The sequence below is a fragment of the Sceloporus undulatus genome, chromosome 1 (assembly GCF_019175285.1).
Source record: "Sceloporus undulatus isolate JIND9_A2432 ecotype Alabama chromosome 1, SceUnd_v1.1, whole genome shotgun sequence".
Taxonomy (NCBI): domain Eukaryota; kingdom Metazoa; phylum Chordata; class Lepidosauria; order Squamata; family Phrynosomatidae; genus Sceloporus; species Sceloporus undulatus.
The window spans coordinates 34,618,895-34,641,457 of NC_056522.1; the positions used below are offsets into that span (position 1 = coordinate 34,618,895).

Consider the following 22,563-nt stretch of genomic DNA (forward strand, 5'->3'; position numbering starts at 1 on the left):
TTGTGCCCCTAACCCTAAGGAGATATACATTAATGAGATATATATGTCATGTGTGTGTGTGTCATATATATGTGTGAGACCTATATATATTAGTGAGAAATACATTAATAAAGAGATATGTGTCATAGAGATATGCATGTCATATATATATATATATATATGACATATATTAGTGAGAGACGTACATTAATAAGGAATCATATATATATATATATATATAAACATACATGTGACATACATTAATAAGGAGATATATATTCATACATATAGATATGTGTGTATGTCATATATATTATTGTTAATAAGGAGAGCTACATTCATATGGAGATATATATGCCCTATGTAAAGATATGTGTGTGTATATGTGTGTGTGTGTGTGTATATATATATATATATATATATATGAGATAATAAGGAAATATATATGTCTTTTATATATAGATATGTGTGTATGTCATATATTAATAAGGAGACATACAGTAATAAGGAGATATAATATATGACATAAATCTATCTATCTATATATGAGTGATCTATGGTTATAAGGACATAAGGACCCACTAAAGGTCCAAAAGACACTGACTGCAGAAACAATCCAGCGTGAGACCGCTCCTAACAGCCCTGGCTCGATGCTAGGGAACTCTGGGAACTGTAGTTTCGTGAGGCGTTGAGCCTTGTCTCTGTCAGAGAGAGAGAGAGAGATCTGGTGGGGCCACGGCAAACTACAGTTCCCAGCATCCTTTAAAACTGAACCAGGGCAGTTGGAGCGCTCCCAAAGTGGATTATTCCTGCAGTGTGTTTGGGGCATGCTCCTTTCCCCTCAGAACCGAGGCCTAAGTAGCCGACTGAGGCGGCAGAACACCCTTCCCGTCTCCCTCCTCCTCCTCCTCCTCCTCCTCCTCCTCGCAACGCCTGCGACGCGCGAGGCTAGATCCGGCTGCATTGCTGCTGCTGCTGGTGCCGCGGCGGCGGAGGGATCCTGGCCCGTGGGCGGAGGAGGCGCTGCCTGTGCGGCTGAGCCGCGTGGGGGGCGGAGGGGCACCAACATGGCGGCCCCGTCGTCCTAACTTTGGCCCCCTTCGGCCCCCGTCGGCAGCCGCTGCCGCCGCCCGCCGCCGCCCCCCTCCGCGGCTCGGCCGCCGTCATGCCGGGCATGATGGAGAAGGGAGCCGAGCTCCTGGCCGGCGGCGGCGCCAAGGGCAGGGCGGCCCCCAACGGCACCAAGAATGGAGGCGGCGGCGGCGGTGGCGGTGGCGGGGGCAGCCCCGGGGCCAACGGGCATTTCTCGGAGACGGAGAGCGGAGCAGCAGGCGGCGGCGGCACTGGCGGAGGAGGAGGAGGAGGCGACAGCGGCGACGAACACGGTGCGGGCTCCGTCCTTTGCCTCCTCCTCCCGCGACGGCTGCTCGGCTCGCTCTCTGACAGGGCCCGCCTCGGCCTAGTCTTAGGGGACGGCAGGCGCCCAGGCTCCCCGAATGGCAGATGGGCTTCCGTGGGGGTGGGTCGGTGGGGGCCTGGCTCAAGGGCCCTGGGTGGGAGAGTGTGTCCTGCTGGGTTGGGGGTGTGTATGTCTTACGTGTGTGTCCTGGTGGACTGGGATGGGTGCATTTGTGCTAGTTGGTTGGGTGTGTGTGTGGTGATTGGTTGGGATGTGTATGTCTTTGTGCTAGTTGGTTGGTGTGTGTGTGTGTGTGTGGTGATGTGTGTGTTGCATGTGTTTACTGGTGGGCTTGGATGTGTGCATTTGTGCTAGTTGGTTGGGATGTCTGTAATGGTTGCTTGGGGTGTGGTGGTTGGTTGGGATGTCTGTGTATGTTGCATGTATGTACTGGTGGGCTGAGAGTGTATTTGTGCAGTTGGTTGGATGTGTGTCTGTAGTGGTTGATTAGGATGTGTGTGTATGGTGATTGGTTGGGGGTGTGTGCGCATAGGAGTGGGTTGGGATGTGTGTGTTGCATGTGTGTACTGGTGGGTTGGAGGTGTGTATTTTTGCTAGTTGGTTGGGATGCGTATCTATACCGATTGTCGAATGTTTTGTGTGTTGTATTTGTGCCAGTTGGTTGGGATGGGTATCTGTAGTGTTTGGTTGGAATGTCATGTGTTTGTGCAGGTTGGTTGGTTGGATGTGTGTGTGTCTGCACGGTGGCTGGCAGTGGTGTGTGTCCAGGTTGGTTGGGATGTGTCTGTGTGTCGGTTGGTTGGGATGTAGTGTGGGGGTTTGGATGTGTGGTCTGGATGGGATGTCTGTGCATTGGTGCTAGTTGGTTGGGATGTGTCTCTCTGTGTGTGTTGATTAGTTGGGGTATTTGTGTGTGTGTGCCCTGGTGGGTTGGGGGGGGCTGGTTGGTTGGGATGTTCTGTGGGGGTGCACATGAGGAGGTAAGTAAAAGGTAAGGGGGCAAAGTGTTGATGTGTGGTTGGGAAAGGCAGGCTCCCTTTTTGCTTCCCATTGCACCTGTGTTTGATTTCTTTATTGTCTAGGTGTCAGCTGGTTGGTTGGCATGTGTGTCTCTGCCCGCCTCTGTGCGTGCATGCGCCCTCATGCAAAGAGTGTGTCTGGAGTGTGCAGGAGGAGCTGAGATTGCAAGCTGGGATGTGGCACTGGGGCACGCACCCTTTTCCCTTCCCATAGGGGCATGCATTTGTGTGTGTGTGTGTCTATGTGAGTGAGTGTGCATTTTCACAATGGCTGCAGGTGTGATGCTGCCGAGGCTCTATCTGGGCTGGTTACTCCTGGGTGCCCACCTGTCCAGCCAGTGCTTGCTGTGCCTCTGAAGATGGAGGAAGGGATGTCCTGAAAGGAGGGGGGGGGGGGGCGCAGGCAGGTCCTCCTCCTACCTGCAGCTTCTCCTTTTCTGTCTTGTCTTTTCCTTCGCTTTCATCTGTTAAAGGTGTGCCAGGCAGTGCTGGCACAGTAAAGTGAAGGGACAGTTTCTCTAGGAATGCCTGGATTCTTTATTGCTATTATTATTCTTGCCTACCTGGAGTGTGAAGGGGAAGTCGCTCTTTTCTTTTTCCTGTGTATATGAGGTGGATGAAGGAGTCATTTCTTTATTTCTTGACTCTCTTCACATTTACTCGAGGGGTGAAGGGTTTGGGGCTTCGCCTGCCCTAGAGGTCTTGGGCTGGATCGGATTGATTGTGGTGCTTTGGGACCACAGTCTGCCCAGCTCTTTTGTCAAAAGATCACACCTCTGTTACTGAAGAGAAAGGCTTCCTCCTTCCCCATCTCCTTTCTAAATGATGCATTTATATTTCCTTCCCTTGCAGATGTAGGCATGAGGGTCGGAGCAGACTATCAAGCTCGCATCCCTGACTTTGATCCTGGTAAATCTGTTTTATTTTAAATATATATATTTTTATTGTAATATCTTTTGAAAATGAAAGCTTATTTAATGTCGTGATTACAGTAAGAACGTGAAGGAATGTGCATTCGTGTGTGTGTGTTCATGTGTGTGCATGCTGTACTTGTGGGGAAAGAGGGAACTTGAATTTGTGACAGTTAAAGGTGTGGGATTTTCTTTGTTTTCTTTCTTCCTTTCCCTTGTTCTCTTTCTTCATAGTCACTGAAGCTTTACAGGGCCAGCCGATGCTCTGTGCAAGCTGCAGGAAATAGGCTCCATGTATGGGGAGGAAGGAGGTACCTTATCTTTTAGGTAGAAAACAAGGTGGTCTAAAGAGTATATACACACATACACCTGTATAGTATGTACAGTCATTTGGGTGGGAATTCTTGTTCTGGGAATATTCCACTTTGTGCGGTTTTTTTGTCTTTGTTGCTTTTAACCGCCCTCGAGTCAACCCTGACTCATGGTGACCCTGTGGATGAAGACATCTACAAGGCCCCCTGTCCTCCACAGTACTGCTCAGCTCCTGCAAATCCCAATGTGTGACCTCTCTCATTGACTATCCTTTTGGCATGTGGTCTTTCTTTCTTTCTTTCTTTCTTTCTTTCTTTCTGTTACTCTCTACCTTTTCTAGCATTACTGCCTTTTCTAATAGGTTGTGCTGTCTCACAATATGACCAAAGTACAACAGCCTCAGTTAGATCATCTTGGCTTCTAGAGGTATTTCAGGCTTGATCCATTCAAGGACGAATTTGTTTGCCTTTTTGGCTGTTCACAGTATCCTTAGCACTTTTCTCCAGCATCATATCTCAAATGAATTAATTTCCTTCTTAACTGTTTTTTCACTATGCAGCTCTCACATTCATACGTGATGATGGCAAATACAGTGGCTTGAATGGTTCTTACTTAGTGTTCAGTTGTACAGTATATCTTTACTCTTTAGGATCTTGTTTAGTTCTTTCATAACTGCCCTTCCCATTCCTTGTCTTCTTGATCTCTTGATTGCCGCCATCATTTTGATCAATGTTTGATCCAAGTTTCAGGAACTCTTTTACTATTTTGATTTCTTTATTGTCTAGGTTGAATGTATGTATTTCTCTCATGGTCATTATTTTTGTTTTCTTTATGTTCAGCAGTAAGTCTGCTTTTGCATTTTCTTTTTTGATCTTCCTTAGTACAGTAATTGTTCCAAGTCTGTGATGTTTTCTGCTAGTTGTATGGTTTCATCCACATATCTTAGATTGTTGGTGTTTGTTCCTCCTATCTTAATTCCTCCTTCTGAGTCTAAACCTTCTCTTATGATATTTTCTGTATACAAGTTGAACAAGTAGGGTATAGTTTGAATTTTTTCAGTATTTAAATTTTGGATAGCTGATCTTTATTGCATAGTTCATGATGCTTCTGTCAATCTTGAGGTGAATGTGCATATAAAACAGAATCCCTTGAAACTAACTTATCACTCTTGATTTGTATGTACACTACAGTATATTAATATCCTCAAACATTCTTATTTTTAACTGAGGCCACAAGGAAGCACGCTTGAGTCTCTTGTTCCTTAGACCAGTACCCCATTTGCTAGTTGATTTCTTGAGCCATAGTGATGTCCTTCCCTTGAAGCTGGAGTTTTCCTCAATGGAGATCTGAGAAACTTCTTTTTAAGGTGTTACCAAGCTCTTAAAACAATATATGCTTTAATTGTAAAACAAAGTACTTTTCAAATTCTTTTTAGCATTTTTATTCATATTTCAAGCCTTTGTCAATCATAGGTGTGAGACTTTACAAAATCAGATTGAGCTCAACAATGAAAATGTCTGGATACTCTATCCCCCCCCCCCCAGTATATGTTATATAGGCTAATACAATATTTATTTTCATCTTTATTTATCATGTTTCATCTTCCTGTCAAATATTACAAGTAAGAAAGGATTTGTGTAAGGTATATATTTGTGGTTTCACATATATAATGTAAACAGAAAATACCCTGGACGTTACTAGTGTGTAACCAACTGTTGAATAAAAGGAGCAATTGCAGTCAAAATACTGATCCTTCTCCCTATGTTGAATTTGACATGGTGGGAGATGAGACATTTCTGAGCAGAACTGATTGCCATCTGGGTAAGAGGGAGCACTGAGTAAGCACTTTGTCTCTTCTTTAGCCGCTTGCAGTCTGACAAATTCTGTTGTTCCACCATGATGATCAAACTCTCAGCTGCTCATCTCCTGCCTTTTTGTGGATAATTTGGGACTGTCAGGCATCTTCACAGATGTTTCTCTGTGCTTGTTCAGTGGCATGTATATATGGGAGAGATAATCCATGCTACATGTGTAGTTTGTCAACTTGATTGATAATGGCTGCAGAGTGTTTGTTGTTGTTGTTGTGTGCTTCAAGTCATTTTGAACTTACAGTGGCCCTCAGGTGAGCTTATCATGGGGTTTTCTTGGCAAGATTTGTTCAGAGGGAGTTTGCCATTGCCTTCTCCTGAGGCTGAGAGCATGTGACTTGTGCAAGGTCAGTGGGTTTCATGACTGAGCGGGTAATTGAAACCTGGTCTCCATAGTCATAGACCAACACTCAAACCACTATACCATGTTTGTTCCACTGCAGGGTGTACTACTTTATAACTACCTAACTTTGATTTTTCATGTTTTGGAATCTCTTTGAGACACAAGTAATTAATTATTTGAGAAAATTGTCTGTCCCTAAAATAGAGCAACCGAGAATGTCAGCTCATCTAATAGCTTCTCATGCTTCCAGGTAGAAATGCCTTTGTCTCTGGCTAGCTCTTCAACCAGGAACATGATAGGGTATTCCATCTTGAAACAGAGCACAGACTATTAAACTGAGCTCTTAATGGGGTTTCAGTTAAGAATAGGCAATCTGAAGTGTAATAAATGCATCCCTACCTGCCCCAAAAAGGACCTTGAAGCAGTGGTACATGCACTGATAATTTCTCATCTAGATATCTGTAATGCGCTCTATATGGGGCTACCTTCGTACGAAGTTCAGAAGCTTCAGTTGGTTCAAAATGCGGCAGCCAGATTGGTTACTGGAACATCTAGGTTGGACCATGTAACACCAGTGTTAAAATCTCTTCATTGGCTGCCGATCAGCTTCCGAGCGCAATACAAAGTGTTGGTTATCATATCCAACCAATTTTGTATAAGACACACAGATCCACCTCCTTGAACAGGATTGGAATTTCTTTATTCCACAGTCGCTTTTTGATACCTTGTTTTTAATTGCTAATTATTTATGTATTTATTGTTGTGCTTGTACTTGTATTTTTATACTAGGTTGTAATCCCGCCTTGATACACCCAGGAGAGGCGGGAAAATATAAATAAAATTTAATAAAACACCTCTCCCTACACAATTTGCCCCGCACTCTCAGAACATCTGGGAATAATTTATTAGAGTATGCAAAGACCAGGTTAACAACAACCTCCCACAGAGCGTTCTCTGCTGCAACCCCCAAACTGTGGAATGGCTTGCCGGAGGAGATCCGTTTTATTACCACCTTAGAGACCTTTAAGAAGGTGCTTAAGACAGATCCCTTCCGGCAGGCCTGCCCACCCAATCAGTTATAAGAGATTTTAAGAAAACGCTCCATTTCTGTCTGTAATTGTATGCATTTTAGATCATAGAATCATAGAGTTGGAAGAGACCACAAGGGCCATCCATTCCATCCCCCTGCCATGCAGGAAATCTCAATCAAAGCATATCCGACAGATGGCCATTCAGCCTCTGCTTAAAGACCTCCAAAGAAGGAGACTCCACTACAGTCCGAGGGAGTGTGTTCCACTGTCGAACAGCCCTTACTGTCAGGAAGTTCCTCCTAATGTTGAGGTGGAATCTCTTTTCCTGCAGCTTGCATCCATTGTTCCTGGACCTGTTTTCTAGAGCAGCAGAAAACAAGCTTGCTCCCTCCTCAATATGACATCCCTTCAAATATTTAAATAGGGCTATCATATCACCTCTTAACCTTCTCTTCTCCAGGCTAAACATCCCCAGTTCCCCAAGTCGTTCCTCATAAGACATGGTTTCCAGACCCTTCACCATTTTAGTCGCCCTCCTTTGGACACCCTCCAGTTTCTCAATGTCCTTTTTGAATTGTGGTGCCCAGAACAGGACACAATATTCCAGGTGGGGCCTGACCAGAGCAGAATACAGTGGCACTATTACTTCCCTTGATCTAGACACTATACTTTTATTGATGCAGCCTAAAATTGCATTGGCCTTTTTAGCTGCTGCATCGCACTGTTGACTCATGTTCAACTTGTGGTCTACTTGGACTCCTAGATCCCTTTCACACGTAGTTTCATTCAGCCAGGTGTCCCCCATCCTATATCTGTGCATTTTATTTTTCTGCCCTAAGTGCAGTACCTTACATTTCTCCGTGTTGAATTTCATTTTGTTAGCTTTGGCCCAGCTTTTTAGTCTATTCAGGTCATTTTGAATGTTGATCCTGTCCTCTGGAGTATTAGCTATTCCTCCTAATTTGGTGTCATCTGCAAATTTGATAAGTATGCCCCCAATTTTGTCCTCCAAGTCATTGATAAAGATGTTGAATAGCACTGGCCCCAGGACAGAGCCCCGTGGGACCCCACTGGTCACTTCTCTCCAGGATGAAAAGGAGCCATTGTTGAGCACGCTTTGGGTTCTGCCAGTCAACCAATTACAAATCCATGTAACAGTTACCTTGTCTAGCCCACATTTTATAAGCTTGTTTGCAAGGATGTCATGGGAAACTTTGTCAAATGCCTTACTGAAATCAAGATATACTATATCCACAGCATTCCCTTCATCTACCAAGCTGGTAATTTTATCAAAGAAAGAGATCAGATTTGTCTAGCATGACTTCTTTCTCTGAAACCCGTGTTGACTTTTTGTGATTATGGCATTGCTTTTTAAATGTTCACAGACTCTCTGTTTAATTATCTGCTCTAGAACCTTTCCTGGTATTGAGATAAGACTAACTGGACTATAATTGTTGGGATCCTCTTTTTTCCCCTTTTTGAAGATGGGGACAACGTTTGCCCTCCTCCAGTCTGCTGGGACTTCTCCTGTTCTCCAGGAGTTTTCAAAGATTATTGCCAATGGCTCCAATATTACATTTCCAGTTCTTTTAATACCCTTGGATGTAGTTCATCTGGTCCTGGAGATTTAAATTCATTTAGATTTAGATTAGATGATGATTTAGTTAATGTATTGTATTAATAGTAATGTCACTATTTTATTGAATGTATTTTATATGGTACTGTTGTTTTTATTCATGTAATTCTGCCTCAATTTGCAGGGAGAGGCAGGAAATATAAATAAAAATTATTATTATGATGATGACGATGACGATGATGATGATGATGATGATGATGATGATGAATATACAGTATCATTGCTAAAAGTTTTCCTCAGTTTTTAGAAAACTCAGTACTCATTGCTGCCACATGGTTAACATCTTTAAAGTAGCTCCAACATGATTAACAGTAGATTTTATGGCCCTCACCTATTATCCAACAAAAACAAAAGGGAAGGGTTTCAAACACACATGCCCCAACACAGAGACACATCAGATATTAAATACCCAATATTCTGACCAAATATCTGTCTGATCCAGGCTTCTTCAGTAGTGACTGACCAAATACAGTCAGCCCTCTGCATCCACGAACATGGCCTGAATTAACATCCTAACTTGGAGTTCTATTCTAGTTAGTTTATCCATCTTTTCTTTTTATTCATTTACTTATTATTAAACAACTTGATTCTGGCTTGTTAGTGTTATCTTTCAGCATAGCTAGCTTTAAGACTCTGGATATGTGGATGAGATGTACAGTATATATATATTTTTGGTGTTAGCAAACTATCAAGTTTAATATCAAGCAAACATGGACAAATTGTGTCTGGGAAGGAAAGAGATTTAATTTTTGCAATAGTGAAGCTATTCTGGTATAGCCTAAATTGAACCTTTCAAGATCAAAGAAATAGGGAAGTCAGTTCTTTCCTAGGTAACTTTCTTGACAGCAATTCCAGGCCTGGTTGACTATTAATAAGTCTGTTAGGGATAGGTGTTAAATTCCAGTAAAAATATTACCTGGAAATTAATGCACAATGTATACAAATTTGGTTTTGATATTCTGTAGACACTTTGGGATCCAGTTATACAATCTTATGGACAATAATGTGGATGAGTTCATCCAGTGGACAGCCATTCTTTTGTGAGTCATTTCTTGAGGAAATGTGCAATTCTATGTAATTTGAGCCAGTGTGATGTAATGGTTTGAGTATTGGACTATGACTCTGGAGACCAAGGTTCGAAACTCAGCTCAGCCAAATAAACCCACTGGGTGACTTTGGGCAAGTCACACTCTCTCAGTCTCAGAGAATGGCAATGACAAACCCCCCTGAAGAAACTTACTAAGAAAACACGTGATAGGTTTGCCTTAGAGTCATCATAAGTTAGAAACAACAGGAAATCTCACAACAGCAACAAATATGTCTAGTATTTTCATAAGTGTATCTCTCTGGGAAGATATGTATGTGAATTGCTGGCTCTTTTGTTTTTGTGATTCATATTAAAAGTAACATGGTTAATGTTGAAAGGAACTATCTTAGTTACGTACTGGTTGCTTCATCAAAGAAGGGAACTTTGCATATTCCCATTTTTGTAGTATGGTATGAATGAATTCAGGTTGCATAAATGAAAAGAAACACAGGTTGAATTTTCCTTTTCAAAAGACAAATTTTTTTTACTGTTTGAATAACAGTATATTTTTAAAAGGTAAACATTTTTTTGTATATATCTTGAACAAATGTTCAAAGATTGCACATTTCTCTTTTCTTAAACTTGCATGCTCCCTAGATTTTAAAAATAGAGTGCGCTTTACCTTGGGCTCAAAGTAATTTTCTTCTATAAGGTCATGTCCATGGGTTGGATTTTTGTCTGTTCAACCCAGAATTTTCCTTCCTCAGCTCCATCTGGGTGTGAATCAGGGTCTGCTTGTTCAAATAACTTCCTGTTATTTAGTACTTACCTTGACCCTGTCTGTGTCTCTGGAAACTTCTACCTGTAGTACTGTAAATTGTTTCTTAGAAATGTCTGGGTTCACATCTTACATTGACATGTTCCCTGTCTTTGCTGAATGAAATGTAACTGAAATATGACACCTGAGAGATTGGTGATTAATTGCTTCAGAGTGCAAGCAAACCAGAAATTTAACTTCAACAAGAAGAACCCCCCCTGTTATGTTTGAGGTAAAATTACTATTACAATGGAATTAAAATGTTTTTAAAATATAGAAGCCATAGAGCATTTCTGCTAGTCAGTGACTTTTTCAGAAAAGCCTTCAGGTGTTTGGGGCAGTGGAAGATTTGTAACAGAAATTGGACCAGTCCCCTAGTATTCTGTGTCACCAGACATATTTCTCTTAGTTACCAGAACAAATAATCTATCATTATATATAACCTTTTCTGGAGGGGATATGAAAATTCAGGCCTACTCTTTCAAAAGTATTTATTTAAGCATTTATATCATAACCAGTCTGGCGTAGTGGTTGAGTATTGGACCATGACTTTGGAGACCACAGTTCAATTCCCGGCTCAGTCATGAAACCCACCTTGGGCAAGTCACATGCTCAGAGAATGGCAAAGGCAAACCTCCTCTGAACAAATCTTACAAAAAAACCAAAAAACCACCCCATGATAGCATCGCCATAAGTCAGCAACGACTTGAAGGCACAAGAGCAACAACAACAATCATATTAATAAACACAACTGCCATATAAAATACATTCAATAAAATAGTGACATTACTATTAATACAATACATTAACTAAATCAAGCACACTGTTCTTAGACTTCTCTTTGCTAGTGCAGTAAAGGTTAAAATTGAGAGCCAGCATGGTATAGTGGTTTGAGTGTTGGACTATGACTCTGGAGACCAGGGTTCAGATCTCCACTTGGCCATGAAATCACCCTGGATGACTTTAGGTACATTACACTCTTATTCTCAAAGGAAGGCAAACGTAGACCCCTTCTGAACAGATCTTGCTAAGAAAATCTCCCGACAGGGTTACTATTGTTGTTGCCTTCAAGTTGTTCTGACTTAGGGCGACCGTATCATGGGATTTTCTTGGCAACTTTCTTCAAAAGGGTTTGCCATTGCCGTCCTCTGAGGCTGAGAGAGTGTGATTTGCCTAAAGTCGCCCAGTGGGTTTATATGGCAGAACCAGGATTTAAACCCTGGTCTCCAGAGTCATCATCCAATGCTCAAACCACCACACCACACTGGTTCACAGTTGCCTTAGAGTAGCTACAAGTTGGAAATGATTTCAAGGCAATCAGTGACCACAAAGGATTAAAACTGCAGTGGGTTCTGCTTCCTCTTGTGTTTGTTGCAAACTGCCTTCTAGTCATCCCTGACCCATGGCAACCATGTGGATGAAACACTTCCAAGATTTCCTGTTCTTCACTGCTCGACTCCTGTGACTTCATGCCCGTGTCCTCCCTAATTGAGTCCGTCAATCCAGCATGTGGTCTCTCTCTCTTTCTACTTCTCTCCACCTTTCCTAACATTACTGGCTTTTCTAATGAGTCATGCCTTCTCATGATGTGGCCAAAGTGCGACAGCCTTGGTTTGCTCATCTTGGCTTCCAGGGAAAGTTCTGTCTTGATCTGTTCTAGGACCCATTTGTTTGTCCTTTTGAAGTAGCCACAGTATCCTCAGCACGCTTCTGCAGCACCACATCTCAAATAAATTGATTTTCTTCTCATCCAGCTTCTTCACTGTCCATCGCCTGCATCTGTACGTGGCTTGGACAGTTTTGACTTTAGTGTTCAGTTGTATATCTACTCTTTAGAATCTTTTCTATTTCTTTCATAGCAGCCTTGCCCATTCCCAGTCTTCTTCTTTTGTGTACCACACACTTACTAGTGTTATTAAAATATGAAAAAGCATGTAATTCCTAGTACAAGTGGGGTTGACTGCAATCATTTAATTCTGATGTACCAGCCAGGATAGAACTACAAGTCCTGTTTTGTTGCAAACTCAACACAGAACAAGTCCTGCAGTGTAGTTATTCTATTAGACTGTCATGTGAAGAGCTGTAAACAGTGTCCCTTTGTTTTAACCACTTTATCTTTTTTAAAATTAAGCCAACAAAAAACAAAGAGAAAACATTATCAGATAATATATAAAAAGGACCATTCCAAACTATAATAGACTGATGATGTTTTAGCCACCTGTCTTGCAGATTTTTTTTTCCAGACAAAAATGTCTTGAGATAAATATTGCCCAACAGGTGGATTGGTTTTTCCCACAGGGGAATTTTTTCTTCCAGTCAATGTAGTATACTGACACAAAAATGTCCAGTGTTGCTTTTTTTACTGTGCCATTATGCCAAGAAACAGAAGTGACATACTTTGATTGTTGGTAGGACCCATATGGGAAGGGGAGGAGAAAAAGCGTTGGAATTCTCAGTGGGTTCAGGAAGTTGAAACCATATACATTTAAAAGTACCACTTACTCTAACCATAATGCTAACCTTCAGTATGTTGGCATACCTACAACCCACTTTGTGCCTTTTTAAAATTCTTTATCCTCTATGTTTTTACTCAGTTTGTGCATTATCAGTGCCCATCCAAATTAAAAGTTTCTTCTTGTGACTCTTAAGTGCAGTATTAGAAAATGTCCCTGTGTCTTTACATCCTTGGTAGAATCTAGACTCAGCTGTACCTAGAGTAGACCCATTTAAATCAGTGGGTCTTAAATTAGTGTTAATTATCTTTACCAATTAGTTTTAATCAATTTTCACTAGATATGACTGTATGAAAATGATTAGAAGATGTGTTTGGAAGGGATGGTTGTGAAGTGCTTCTTAATTCCCATGATCCAGGTTAGGATTCTCTGCCTCTAAAAAGGAGGAAATACTTCATCTTCAGATAATCCCAATACACATGACTCCCTAGGCATACTTCATATGAATGTATTGCTCTCTTCCCTGTTTGAGGGATGCTTTTCAATCAGGTGTTTGTGGCTATAGTTCAGCCACAAAGTTCAGCACCCCTACTTTGCTGACTGTGTGATATGTCTCAGGAATACTAATTTTTGTAGTGGGTTTTCTCCTTTATCTCTGATCATATCTGTCCAGTTTCCATGAGAGGGCTTCTGATTTTCCCTATGTCTCTGTAAAGGAATACTTGGTGAGGAGTTGAACTGCTGCTTTTCTCATTTTTTTCCCTTTCCTCAACCTCCCATCTTGACTGCCACACACTAATCAAACATGTGTTTAGCAGGTGTAATGCCCTGTTTGCATCCAGTTGGTTCATAGTGTTAAATTCTTGTTATTCACACTGGAGTGTAGAACATATTCATTTTGATTTGGATAGTTTTCATTTTGCCTAGGAGTGTAGTGATTGGTGGGTGAGGAATCAGGGCTTTTCCCTTAAATAAGAATTCTGCACCACCACCCAGAAATGTTCACTGAGGCTGCATCCATATTATAGAAATAATCCAGTTTGACACCACTTTAATTGCCATGGTTCAGTGTTATGGAAGTCTGGGAATTGTAGTTTTGTGAAACATTTAGCCTTCTCTGTTAGATTTACTTCTAACTACTGCTCCCAGAATCCCATAGTATTGAGCCATAGCAGTTAAAGTGGTGTCAAACTGGATTATTTCTACAGTGTGAATGCAGCTTCAATCTCCAAATGTCTAATGCTGCAGTTGGGCATTTAGAAATACAGTTTAGGTATCAAAATAAAAGGATATAGTAGCATCCAGCAATAAACCAACATTAATATTTCACAAAGTTCCTAAAACAACATTAATATTTCACAAAGTTCCTAAAACATTGTATATGTACAAGGAAGCCTTTCCATGCATGGGGACTTTGTATGCTCAAGGACTCACCTTTGATGTATCCACAGCAGTGTGTGAAAATGCTTTCCTAACTTTAACACATGTGCTGACACCATATAGACATGCAGTGCTTCATCAGATAAGTGCAAATTTAGAGCGAAAACTATCGGCTGTTTAGGGGTGGCTTCACGCTGACCCTTTGAGCGTTGGATCAGGACTGCGGCAGCCACATGCCATGGTCCCAATCGATCCGAAGGAAGAAGCGGGAGATATAAATTATTATTATTATTATTATTATTATTTCTGGCAGAAAAATGCCGCTCCTTTTTGCACTAGAAAAGGGACACCCTTTCCTCTGCCCCCACAGCTTTTTGGCTCCCCCTGTGGCGTGCGGTGTCTAAACGACATGCCAAAAAGCTGCCGTTGTCTGGGCAGTGGAGCAGTGTAATGCCAGCTTCGAGGCGGAGTTGGGGCACGCTTTGTGTGTATGCCACAACACCACGCCTCCCCAAAGCTGGTATATTGTGCTGGTCTGTACCAGCTGTCATTAATCTTGGCTTTCAAAGAAACATTTTGGAAGATATTTTAAGTGGACTGTAACTCCACAGATTTGTGGAGAAATCATGGCACATTGGACTTTGTTAACCGTTCAGATCGTTATAGTAGGATGGCTTGCATGATATGTATTTACTTTCTATTCGCTGTTCTTTGTTTTAGACAACTACTGTATATACTCGTGTATAAGTCTAGAAATTTTAGTAAACAAATAGACCCCAAAAACCTAAATTGATTTATCCACAGGTCAATGTACATAAACTCTTATTTAAAAAGGAACCATCCCCTGGTGAAAGTCAAAAGTATAATCTGTTCTGTAATCTGTTCTGGGGTGAGCACAAACAGTTATGCCTTCTGGGATTGTGCAAGTTCTTCAGCATTATTTTACCCTCGATTTATGCATGGGTCATATTATAATCCTTAATTTTGGCCCCCAAACCTGCCCTCAATTTATACATGTGGTCGATTTATTGTCAAGTATATACAGTATTTTGCATTCGGAAAATACTATTATTTTTTACATTATTTCCCATTTTGGAAGCTTCACTGTTTTCTAGTTAACGTATATTCATTGGGAGTAATTTTTGTTTCTCTCTCTCTCTCTGTTTTCCACAGAAAAACTTTATAGTGACTGTTCCTCTAACACCTCTCTGCCCCTCAGCTTTTGTCTCCGTTGTCAGAACTGTCTTGCTAGACACCTTATACCTAATAACAATATTTTACATTATAGCATTTCTCTTAATGTTAAGAAAAACTAACAGATTTTTTTTTATCCAGAAGAAAGGTAGATATACACAGACATAGAGTTTCACAAGGCAGATATTTTTCATAGTATCCTTAGTTTTCAGCTTTATTTCCCCTGCCCCGTACTTGTGGTGCTCTTCCTCTCATTATTAGCTTGTGCTCCATGCTCTTTATAGGAATGCTTGATTAATGTAAGGGAGCCAATTAGTAACCTCACAAGAAGATGGGAAGGCTGTGAACTGGTGTCCTAAATTCTTTTTTTTTTTTTAAGTTAACATCATATCTTATTCATTACATTGGCAAGGTTAACTAGGTTAACCAGTATTATAAAACATGTTTATTTTATTATTCCAGGAATGAACTACTACTTTTACTTGCCCAAGCCTATGCATAGTTAATGTTCAATGTGCAGTTAATTATGCTTTCCCCGGCATGATAGTAGAATTTATCCTCGAGACACATTCTCGTGATATATATGAGAATGAACTGCATTTTTCAGAGGGGGGAGGCCTCAGCCTATAGGATTGGTTCAGCTGAATGAAGGTTGCTTACCATTAGAAAGTAAAGCTGCTGTTCTCACAGTGTCATCCATTAGCTATAAAGCAGAAATTTGGGTGCTTTCAGGTCTGTACTACTTGAACCATGGTTCCATTTTGTATCAATCCAGGCTTCTGTTCCAAGAAGTTATGGAATGATTTCCCCTAAATGCTTGTACTAGAATAAAAATCGATGGACTGGATGTCGTTCTTCTTATATATTAACATTTTTATTGTCTTTCAGTTAAGTTTTCTAAAACATTAAACTAATGATGTTTTTCCCTAGGAGCTACAAAATACACAGATAAAGACAATGGAGGGATGCTTGTATGGTCTCCATATCATAGTATTTCTGATGCCAAATGTAAGTTCTTTACAGTGAATTAAGTAAAATTCTAGAAATTGCTCTTTGAGAACTATGTCACATGTTATAGATTTGTTATATACAAAGCAGTTGATGCAGAGATAGCTTGACCCAGCAAGGTCAAAGGTGACATCATGGGAGTTGTATTCCAGCAGCCTGTAGTGCCACAGGTTTGCTATCCCTGTATTAGTGTGAAATCTGTATGTTGTTCGTAACATAATGCTTGTTCATGCATGTAGATTTTTTTACTCAGACTTGAGTATGTATAGTGTAAGTGAACGGACCAGTTATACAAAAATGAAGCCACACAGTTATCACACACTGCAATCTGTACATGGTTTTTTTTTTACATGGTACTTTCATGTAGCAATATTGTAATATATAAGAGCTCTTTAATGCCTTGTACATGTAATTTTCCTGAAGTAACAGATGTTTGGGTTGCCGTTAAAGGTATCTAGAAACATTGCCTCTAAAAGATCTAGCTCTCTCTCTTTTTAAAACCATATAGCACTTCTCCCTTTAAAACAAAAAAAGAAACCAAAAGCACAAGACTTCCATGTTATTAATTGTGTGTTACTGATTATGAATTTTCTTTATACCCTAGGATTTATAAACTTTCAGGGCTCAAGAGTCAGCTTGCAGTGATAAATAATCCAGCCTGGCATTATGTTAAAATGTATTTTTGAATGTAGCAAGTGAATTCATTTTAAAGGTTGACAGGAGTATCCGTGCTGTTGGAATTCACACAAGCATTCAGTTTCCATTACAAAAAATGCTTAAGCAAAGAAAACTCTAATGTAGTAACTAGCAGTAAATGATGCTGCAGCAGAGTATTGCTTGGATTAAACCTAAAGTTTATAGAGGCCAGAATTCTGCTTTTCTTAGTGTCCTCTGAATATGTATACCCATCACATCTAATAGCCATTTATAAGAACTTTCTTCCGTGAATATATGTTCATATGTTGTTATGGTATGGACACTTTAAATTTATCCAGTCAATGTTCTGAAAACTGGAGAGAGATTATGTAGGCCACAGATTCATGTGTACAAGTAGGAGTCTTTGGCATGCGTTTAGTGTTGCTATATATAGTTGCTTCCCAAAGTTCTTTCCTTACTACTTGATAGCTCAGTTGAGAGAAGATAGTATTCTTAACCTTTTCTGAAGTGTAGTGTCAGTTGAAAATCAAAGTCATAGAGGAGCCTGTGAATTAACCTATTTTGTTAAATTTAAAAAGTGAATGCCAGAAATCTTAGGTGTACTAGAGGCCAAATGTGTGTCACTCACATGTGTTTGTAAGAAGCATCAGAAGGATATAGTTACCTGGGTGTAAGTTAGAACTTCTTGTACTTGATGGTCTTATTCAAAAGGCAAGAATGATATGGCAGAAAAGGACAAGATTTTAGATCTGTCAGTTTTGAGCCTGTGTAGGGGTAAAGTCAGAAAAGCCAAAGCACAGAATGAACTCAGGCTTGCTAAAGAAGTTAAGAACAACAAAAAAGGCTTTTTTTGATATGTCCGCAGCAAAAGGAAGAAGAAGGAAACGGTAGGGCCACTGTGTGGAGAAGATGGCAAAATGCTAACGGGACAGAGAAAAGGCAGAATTACTCAACAACTTTTTTGCCTCAGTCTTCTCAGAAAAGACAAAGGGTGCTCAACCTGAGGATAATGGAGCAGAGGACAGAAAAGAGGAATTTCAGCACAGAATAAGTAAAGAGATAGTACAGGAATACCTGTTTAACCTAAACGAATATAAGTCTCCAGGACCAGATGAACTCCATCCAAGGGTATTAAAAGAACTGGCAAATGTAATATCAGAGCCATTGGCAACAATTTTTGAGAACTCCTGGAGAACAGGAGAGATCCCAGCAGACTGGAGGAGGGCAAACGTCCCCATCTTCAAAACGGGGGAAAAAAAAGGATCCCAACAATTATCGTCCAGTTAGTCTGACATCTATACTAGGAAAGATTCTGGAGCAGATCATTAAAAAGAGAGTCTGTGAACATCTAGAAAACAATGCCATAATCACAAAAAGTCAAAACGGGTTTCAGAGAAAGAAGTCATGTCAGGCAAACCTGATCTCTTTTTTTGATAAAATTACTAGCTTTTTAGATTATGGAAATGCTGTAGATATAGTATATCTTGATTTCAGTAAGGCCTTTGACTTAAAGTTTCCCATGACATTCTTGCAAACAAGCTTGTAAAATATGGGCTAGACAAAGTAACTGTTACATGGACTTGTAATTGGTTGACTGGCCAAACCCAAAGGGTGCTCAACAATGGCTCCTTTTCATCCTGGAGAGAAGTGACCAGTGGGGTCCCACAGGGCTCTGTCCTGGGGCCAGTGCTATTCAACATCTTTATCAGTGAATTGGAGGACAAAATTGGGGGCATACTTATCAAATTTGCAGATGACACCAAATTAGGGGGAATAGCTAATACCCCAGAGGACAAGATCAAGATTCAGAATGACCTGAACAGACTAGAAAACTGGGCCAAAGCTAACAAAATGAAATTCAACACAGAGAAATGTAAGGTACTGCACTTAGGGCAGAAAAATGAAATGCACAGATATAGGATGGGAGAAACCTGGCTGAATGAAACTACGTGTGAAAGGGATCTAGGAGTCCAAGTAGAGCATAAGTTGAACATGAATCAACAGTGCGATGCGGCAGCTAACAAGGCCAAAACAATTTTAAGCTGCATCAATAAAAGTATAGTGTCTAGATCAAGGGAAGTAATAGTGCCACTGTACTCTTCTTTGGTCAGGCCCCACCTGAAATACTGTGTCCAGTTCTGGGCACCACAATTCAAAAAGGACATTGAGAAACTGGAGAGTGTCCAAAGGAGGGTGACTAAAATGGTGAAAGGTCTGGAAACCATGCCCTATTGGGAACGATTTAGGGAGTTGGGGATGTTTAGCCTGGAGAAGAGGTGATATGATACCCCTGTTTAAATATTTGAAGGGATGTCATATTGATGAGGGAGCAAGCTTATTTTCTGCTGCTCCAGAGACTAGGATCCGGAGCAATGGATGCAAGCTGCAGGAAAAGAGATTCCACCTCAACATTAGGAGGAACTTCCTGACAGTAAGGGCTGTTCAACACTGGAACACACTCCCTCATAGTGTAGTGGAGTCTCCTTCCGTAGAGGTCTTTAAATAGAGGCTAGATGGCCATCTGTTGGGGATGCTTTGATTTAGATTTCCTGCATGGCAGGGGTTTGGACTAGATGGCCCTTGCGGTCTCTTCCAACTCTACGATTCTATGATTCTATGATTCCTTTATGTAGTACAAAATACAGATTTGGGATAGGAGGGGAATTCCACGTAAGAGTAAGTTGGTTTGATGCATACATTTGACTTAGTGACACAAGAACTTTGTGCTAGTCATAGGAGAGGGCTAGCTTAGCTATGATTTTTTCCAGACATCAAAAATGAAATAACATTTCAGCAACCTAATTTTAGGATTTCATTACAGTTGCCCCTCCATTTTTGCGCACTTGAAGTCTGCATCCCTTGCCTATTTGTGGGTGGCAAACAGAGGGGGATGAAATGGGATGTGCGCCGCCATTCAAGCCAATGGGGCTTAAATATAAGCAATTTTCCATTTTTGTGGGGGGTCCAAAACGGATCCCCTACAAAAGGGAGGGGCGACTGTATTTTGAAAACTTATTATTATTATTATTATTATTATTATTAACCTTTATTTATAAAGAGCTGTAAATTTACATAGCGCTGTACATACAGTCTTTTTAATTAGACGGTTCCCTGCCCTCAGGCTTACAATCTAAAAAGACAACACACAAAAGGAGAAGGGAGTAGTGGTGGGGAAGGGGATGAGGTCCAGCAGTTCCTCTCTACCTCCAAGGCCTGGACCAAGGCAGGTTGACTGGAGGGAGGGCTTGGCTTCATAATGGATGGTTAATCTTCATCCAGGGAGGCAAGTGACAATTAAGCAAGGCCTGGGAATGCTTCTCTGAACAGGATGGTCTTCAACTCCGTTTTGAAGCTGGTTAAAGAAGTGATGGCTCTTGTTTGCGCGGGAAGAAGGTTCCAGGAGTGAGGGGCAGCGAGTGAAAAGGGGTGAATCTGAGATGGGGCAGAGGAAATCCTGGGCTGGGACAGCAGACCTTGACTACCAGAATGGAGGGCCTGAGTGGGAAGGTGAGGAGAAAGAAGGTCTGATAAGTAAGGAGGGGCCAACCCATGGAGGGCTTTAAACATGGACAGCAGGAGCTTATACTGAATGTGGAAAGGGAGGGGGAGCCAGCAACGGAGCGATATGGTCAGAGCGGTGGGCGGATGTGATGATGCATGCAGCTGAATGCTGGACAGAAATTAAAGGACTGAGGTGAGAAAGAGGAAGCCCTGCCAGAAGGATGTTACAGTAATCAAGTCGTGAAATCACTAAGGCATGAACCAGGATCTTGGGAGTAGAGGCGTAGAGAAATGGTCGGATTTCGGCAATATTGTACAAAAGGAATCTACAAGCCTTGGCTGTGGTCTGGAGCTGAGGGATACACGACAGAGAAGAATCAAAGATAAAACCAAGACTGCGGGCTTACTGGACTGGTTGAATAGAAGTGTGGTTCACAGAGATAGAAAAGGAGTGTGGTAAGGTGGACTTAGGAGGAAGGACAAGAAGCTCTGTCTTGGACATGTTGAGCTTCAAATGCCAATGGCGCATCCACTGCAAGACAGCTGTGAGACAAGACGAAACTTGCTGTTCAAGCCATGGAGAAAGGTCAGGGGTGGAAAGATATAACTGGGTGTCATCGGCGTACAGATGGTAGGAAAAACCAAAAGAGCTAATGAGTTTACCTAAGAGAAAACAGAAGGGGACCCAGAACAGAGCCCTGGGGCACTCCAACAGATAAGGGAACAGAGGACGAAGTTTGACCACCAGTGACTACTGCAAAAGATTGGCCTGACAAATAAGATCTAAACCAGTCAAGAACAGAGTCTGAGAACCCAAGGTCAGAAAGTATATCAACTAGAAGACAGTGATCCACGGTGTCAAAGGCTGCAGACAGATCAAGAAGGATGAGAACAGAGTAAAGGTCATTAGCCTTGGCCCGTAAAAGGTCATTCGAGATGTTAATGAGAGCTGTCTCTGTGGAATGCCTTGGGCGGAAACCAGACTGAAAGGGATCAAGAAAGGAGTTGGTTTCAAGAAACTCGAGACAGCAAGAATAAACAACCCGTTCCAAGACCTTAGAAAGAAAGGGAAGAAGAGAAATCAGACGATAGCTAGACAAAGAGGAGGGGTCAAAAGAAGGTTTTTTCAGAATTGGGGAATGAGAGCATGTTTGAAGTCTGACGGAAAGGAGCCTGTAGAGAGAGAGAGATTGAAAATATGGAGAAGCGAGGGCAGAAAAGAAGGAGCGATAGAGATTAGAAGAGGAGTAGGAATTGGGTCCAGAGAGCAAGTTGCAGGTTTGGAAGAGTTCTAGGGTGTAGAGAGTTCATCCAAAGAGGCAGGAGGAAACACAGAGAATTTTTTAGGCGAGGGCGATAGAAGATTATGAGCAGAAGAAGAATCGGGAGGGACTATCTCAGAGTGAATAGTGGTAATCTTAGAGATGAAATAATTAGCAAAGTCATTAGGAGAGAATGATGAAGAGACAGGAGGAGAGGGAGGTTTAAGCAAAGTGTTGAAGGTGGAGAACAATCGCTGCGGGCGCCTCTCATTGGCAGAGATCAATGATTTGTAATAATTTTGTTTTGCCATAGACAGGGCACGTGAGAAGGACGAAAGAACAAATTTGTAGTGGATAAAGTCAGCCCACTGTTTGGACCAGGGGTAGGCAACCTGCGGCTCGCGGGCCGGATGCGGCCCGGCGAGGCCTTGGGACCGGCCCCAGCCCAGTCCTGCCGCCGATTGCCACCGGGGCCTTTGGCGTCTCGCGCGAGGGGCATGGTGGGGCAATTGTCTATAGAAGCCTCAGAAACATGCATTTATCTTAACATTTTTTAAAAAATCAGCACATTTTTTCACGTGTCCTCCATTTTTTATTTAAAAAGTGCCCTCCATTTGAAAATTTTGTCCTATATTTGTCCAGGTTTATTTATTTATTTAATTTTTAAAAATTATTTAATTATTTATTTTTTGGCTTCGGCCCCCCAGTTGTCTGAGGGACAGCAACCCGGCCCCCGGCTCAAAAG

General features: G+C 41.5%; 1 protein-coding gene across 2 annotated transcripts in view; it reads left to right on the top strand.

Moving 5' to 3' along the window:
- Nucleotides 1–964: 964 nt before the first annotated feature.
- Nucleotides 965–22,563, top strand: part of RCOR3 (REST corepressor 3) — a 40,043-nt gene continuing 18,444 nt past the window's right edge. The window contains exons 1-3 of one of the 2 annotated variants that reach the window (XM_042466804.1): nt 965–1,364; nt 3,271–3,327; nt 16,321–16,398. In XM_042466804.1, the coding sequence (XP_042322738.1) occupies nt 1,145–1,364; nt 3,271–3,327; nt 16,321–16,398 (355 nt within the window). In that variant the 5' untranslated portion in view covers nt 965–1,144. The remainder of the gene's footprint in view (nt 1,365–3,270; nt 3,328–16,320; nt 16,399–22,563) is intronic. The other variant, XM_042466793.1, reaches the window with a different exon arrangement.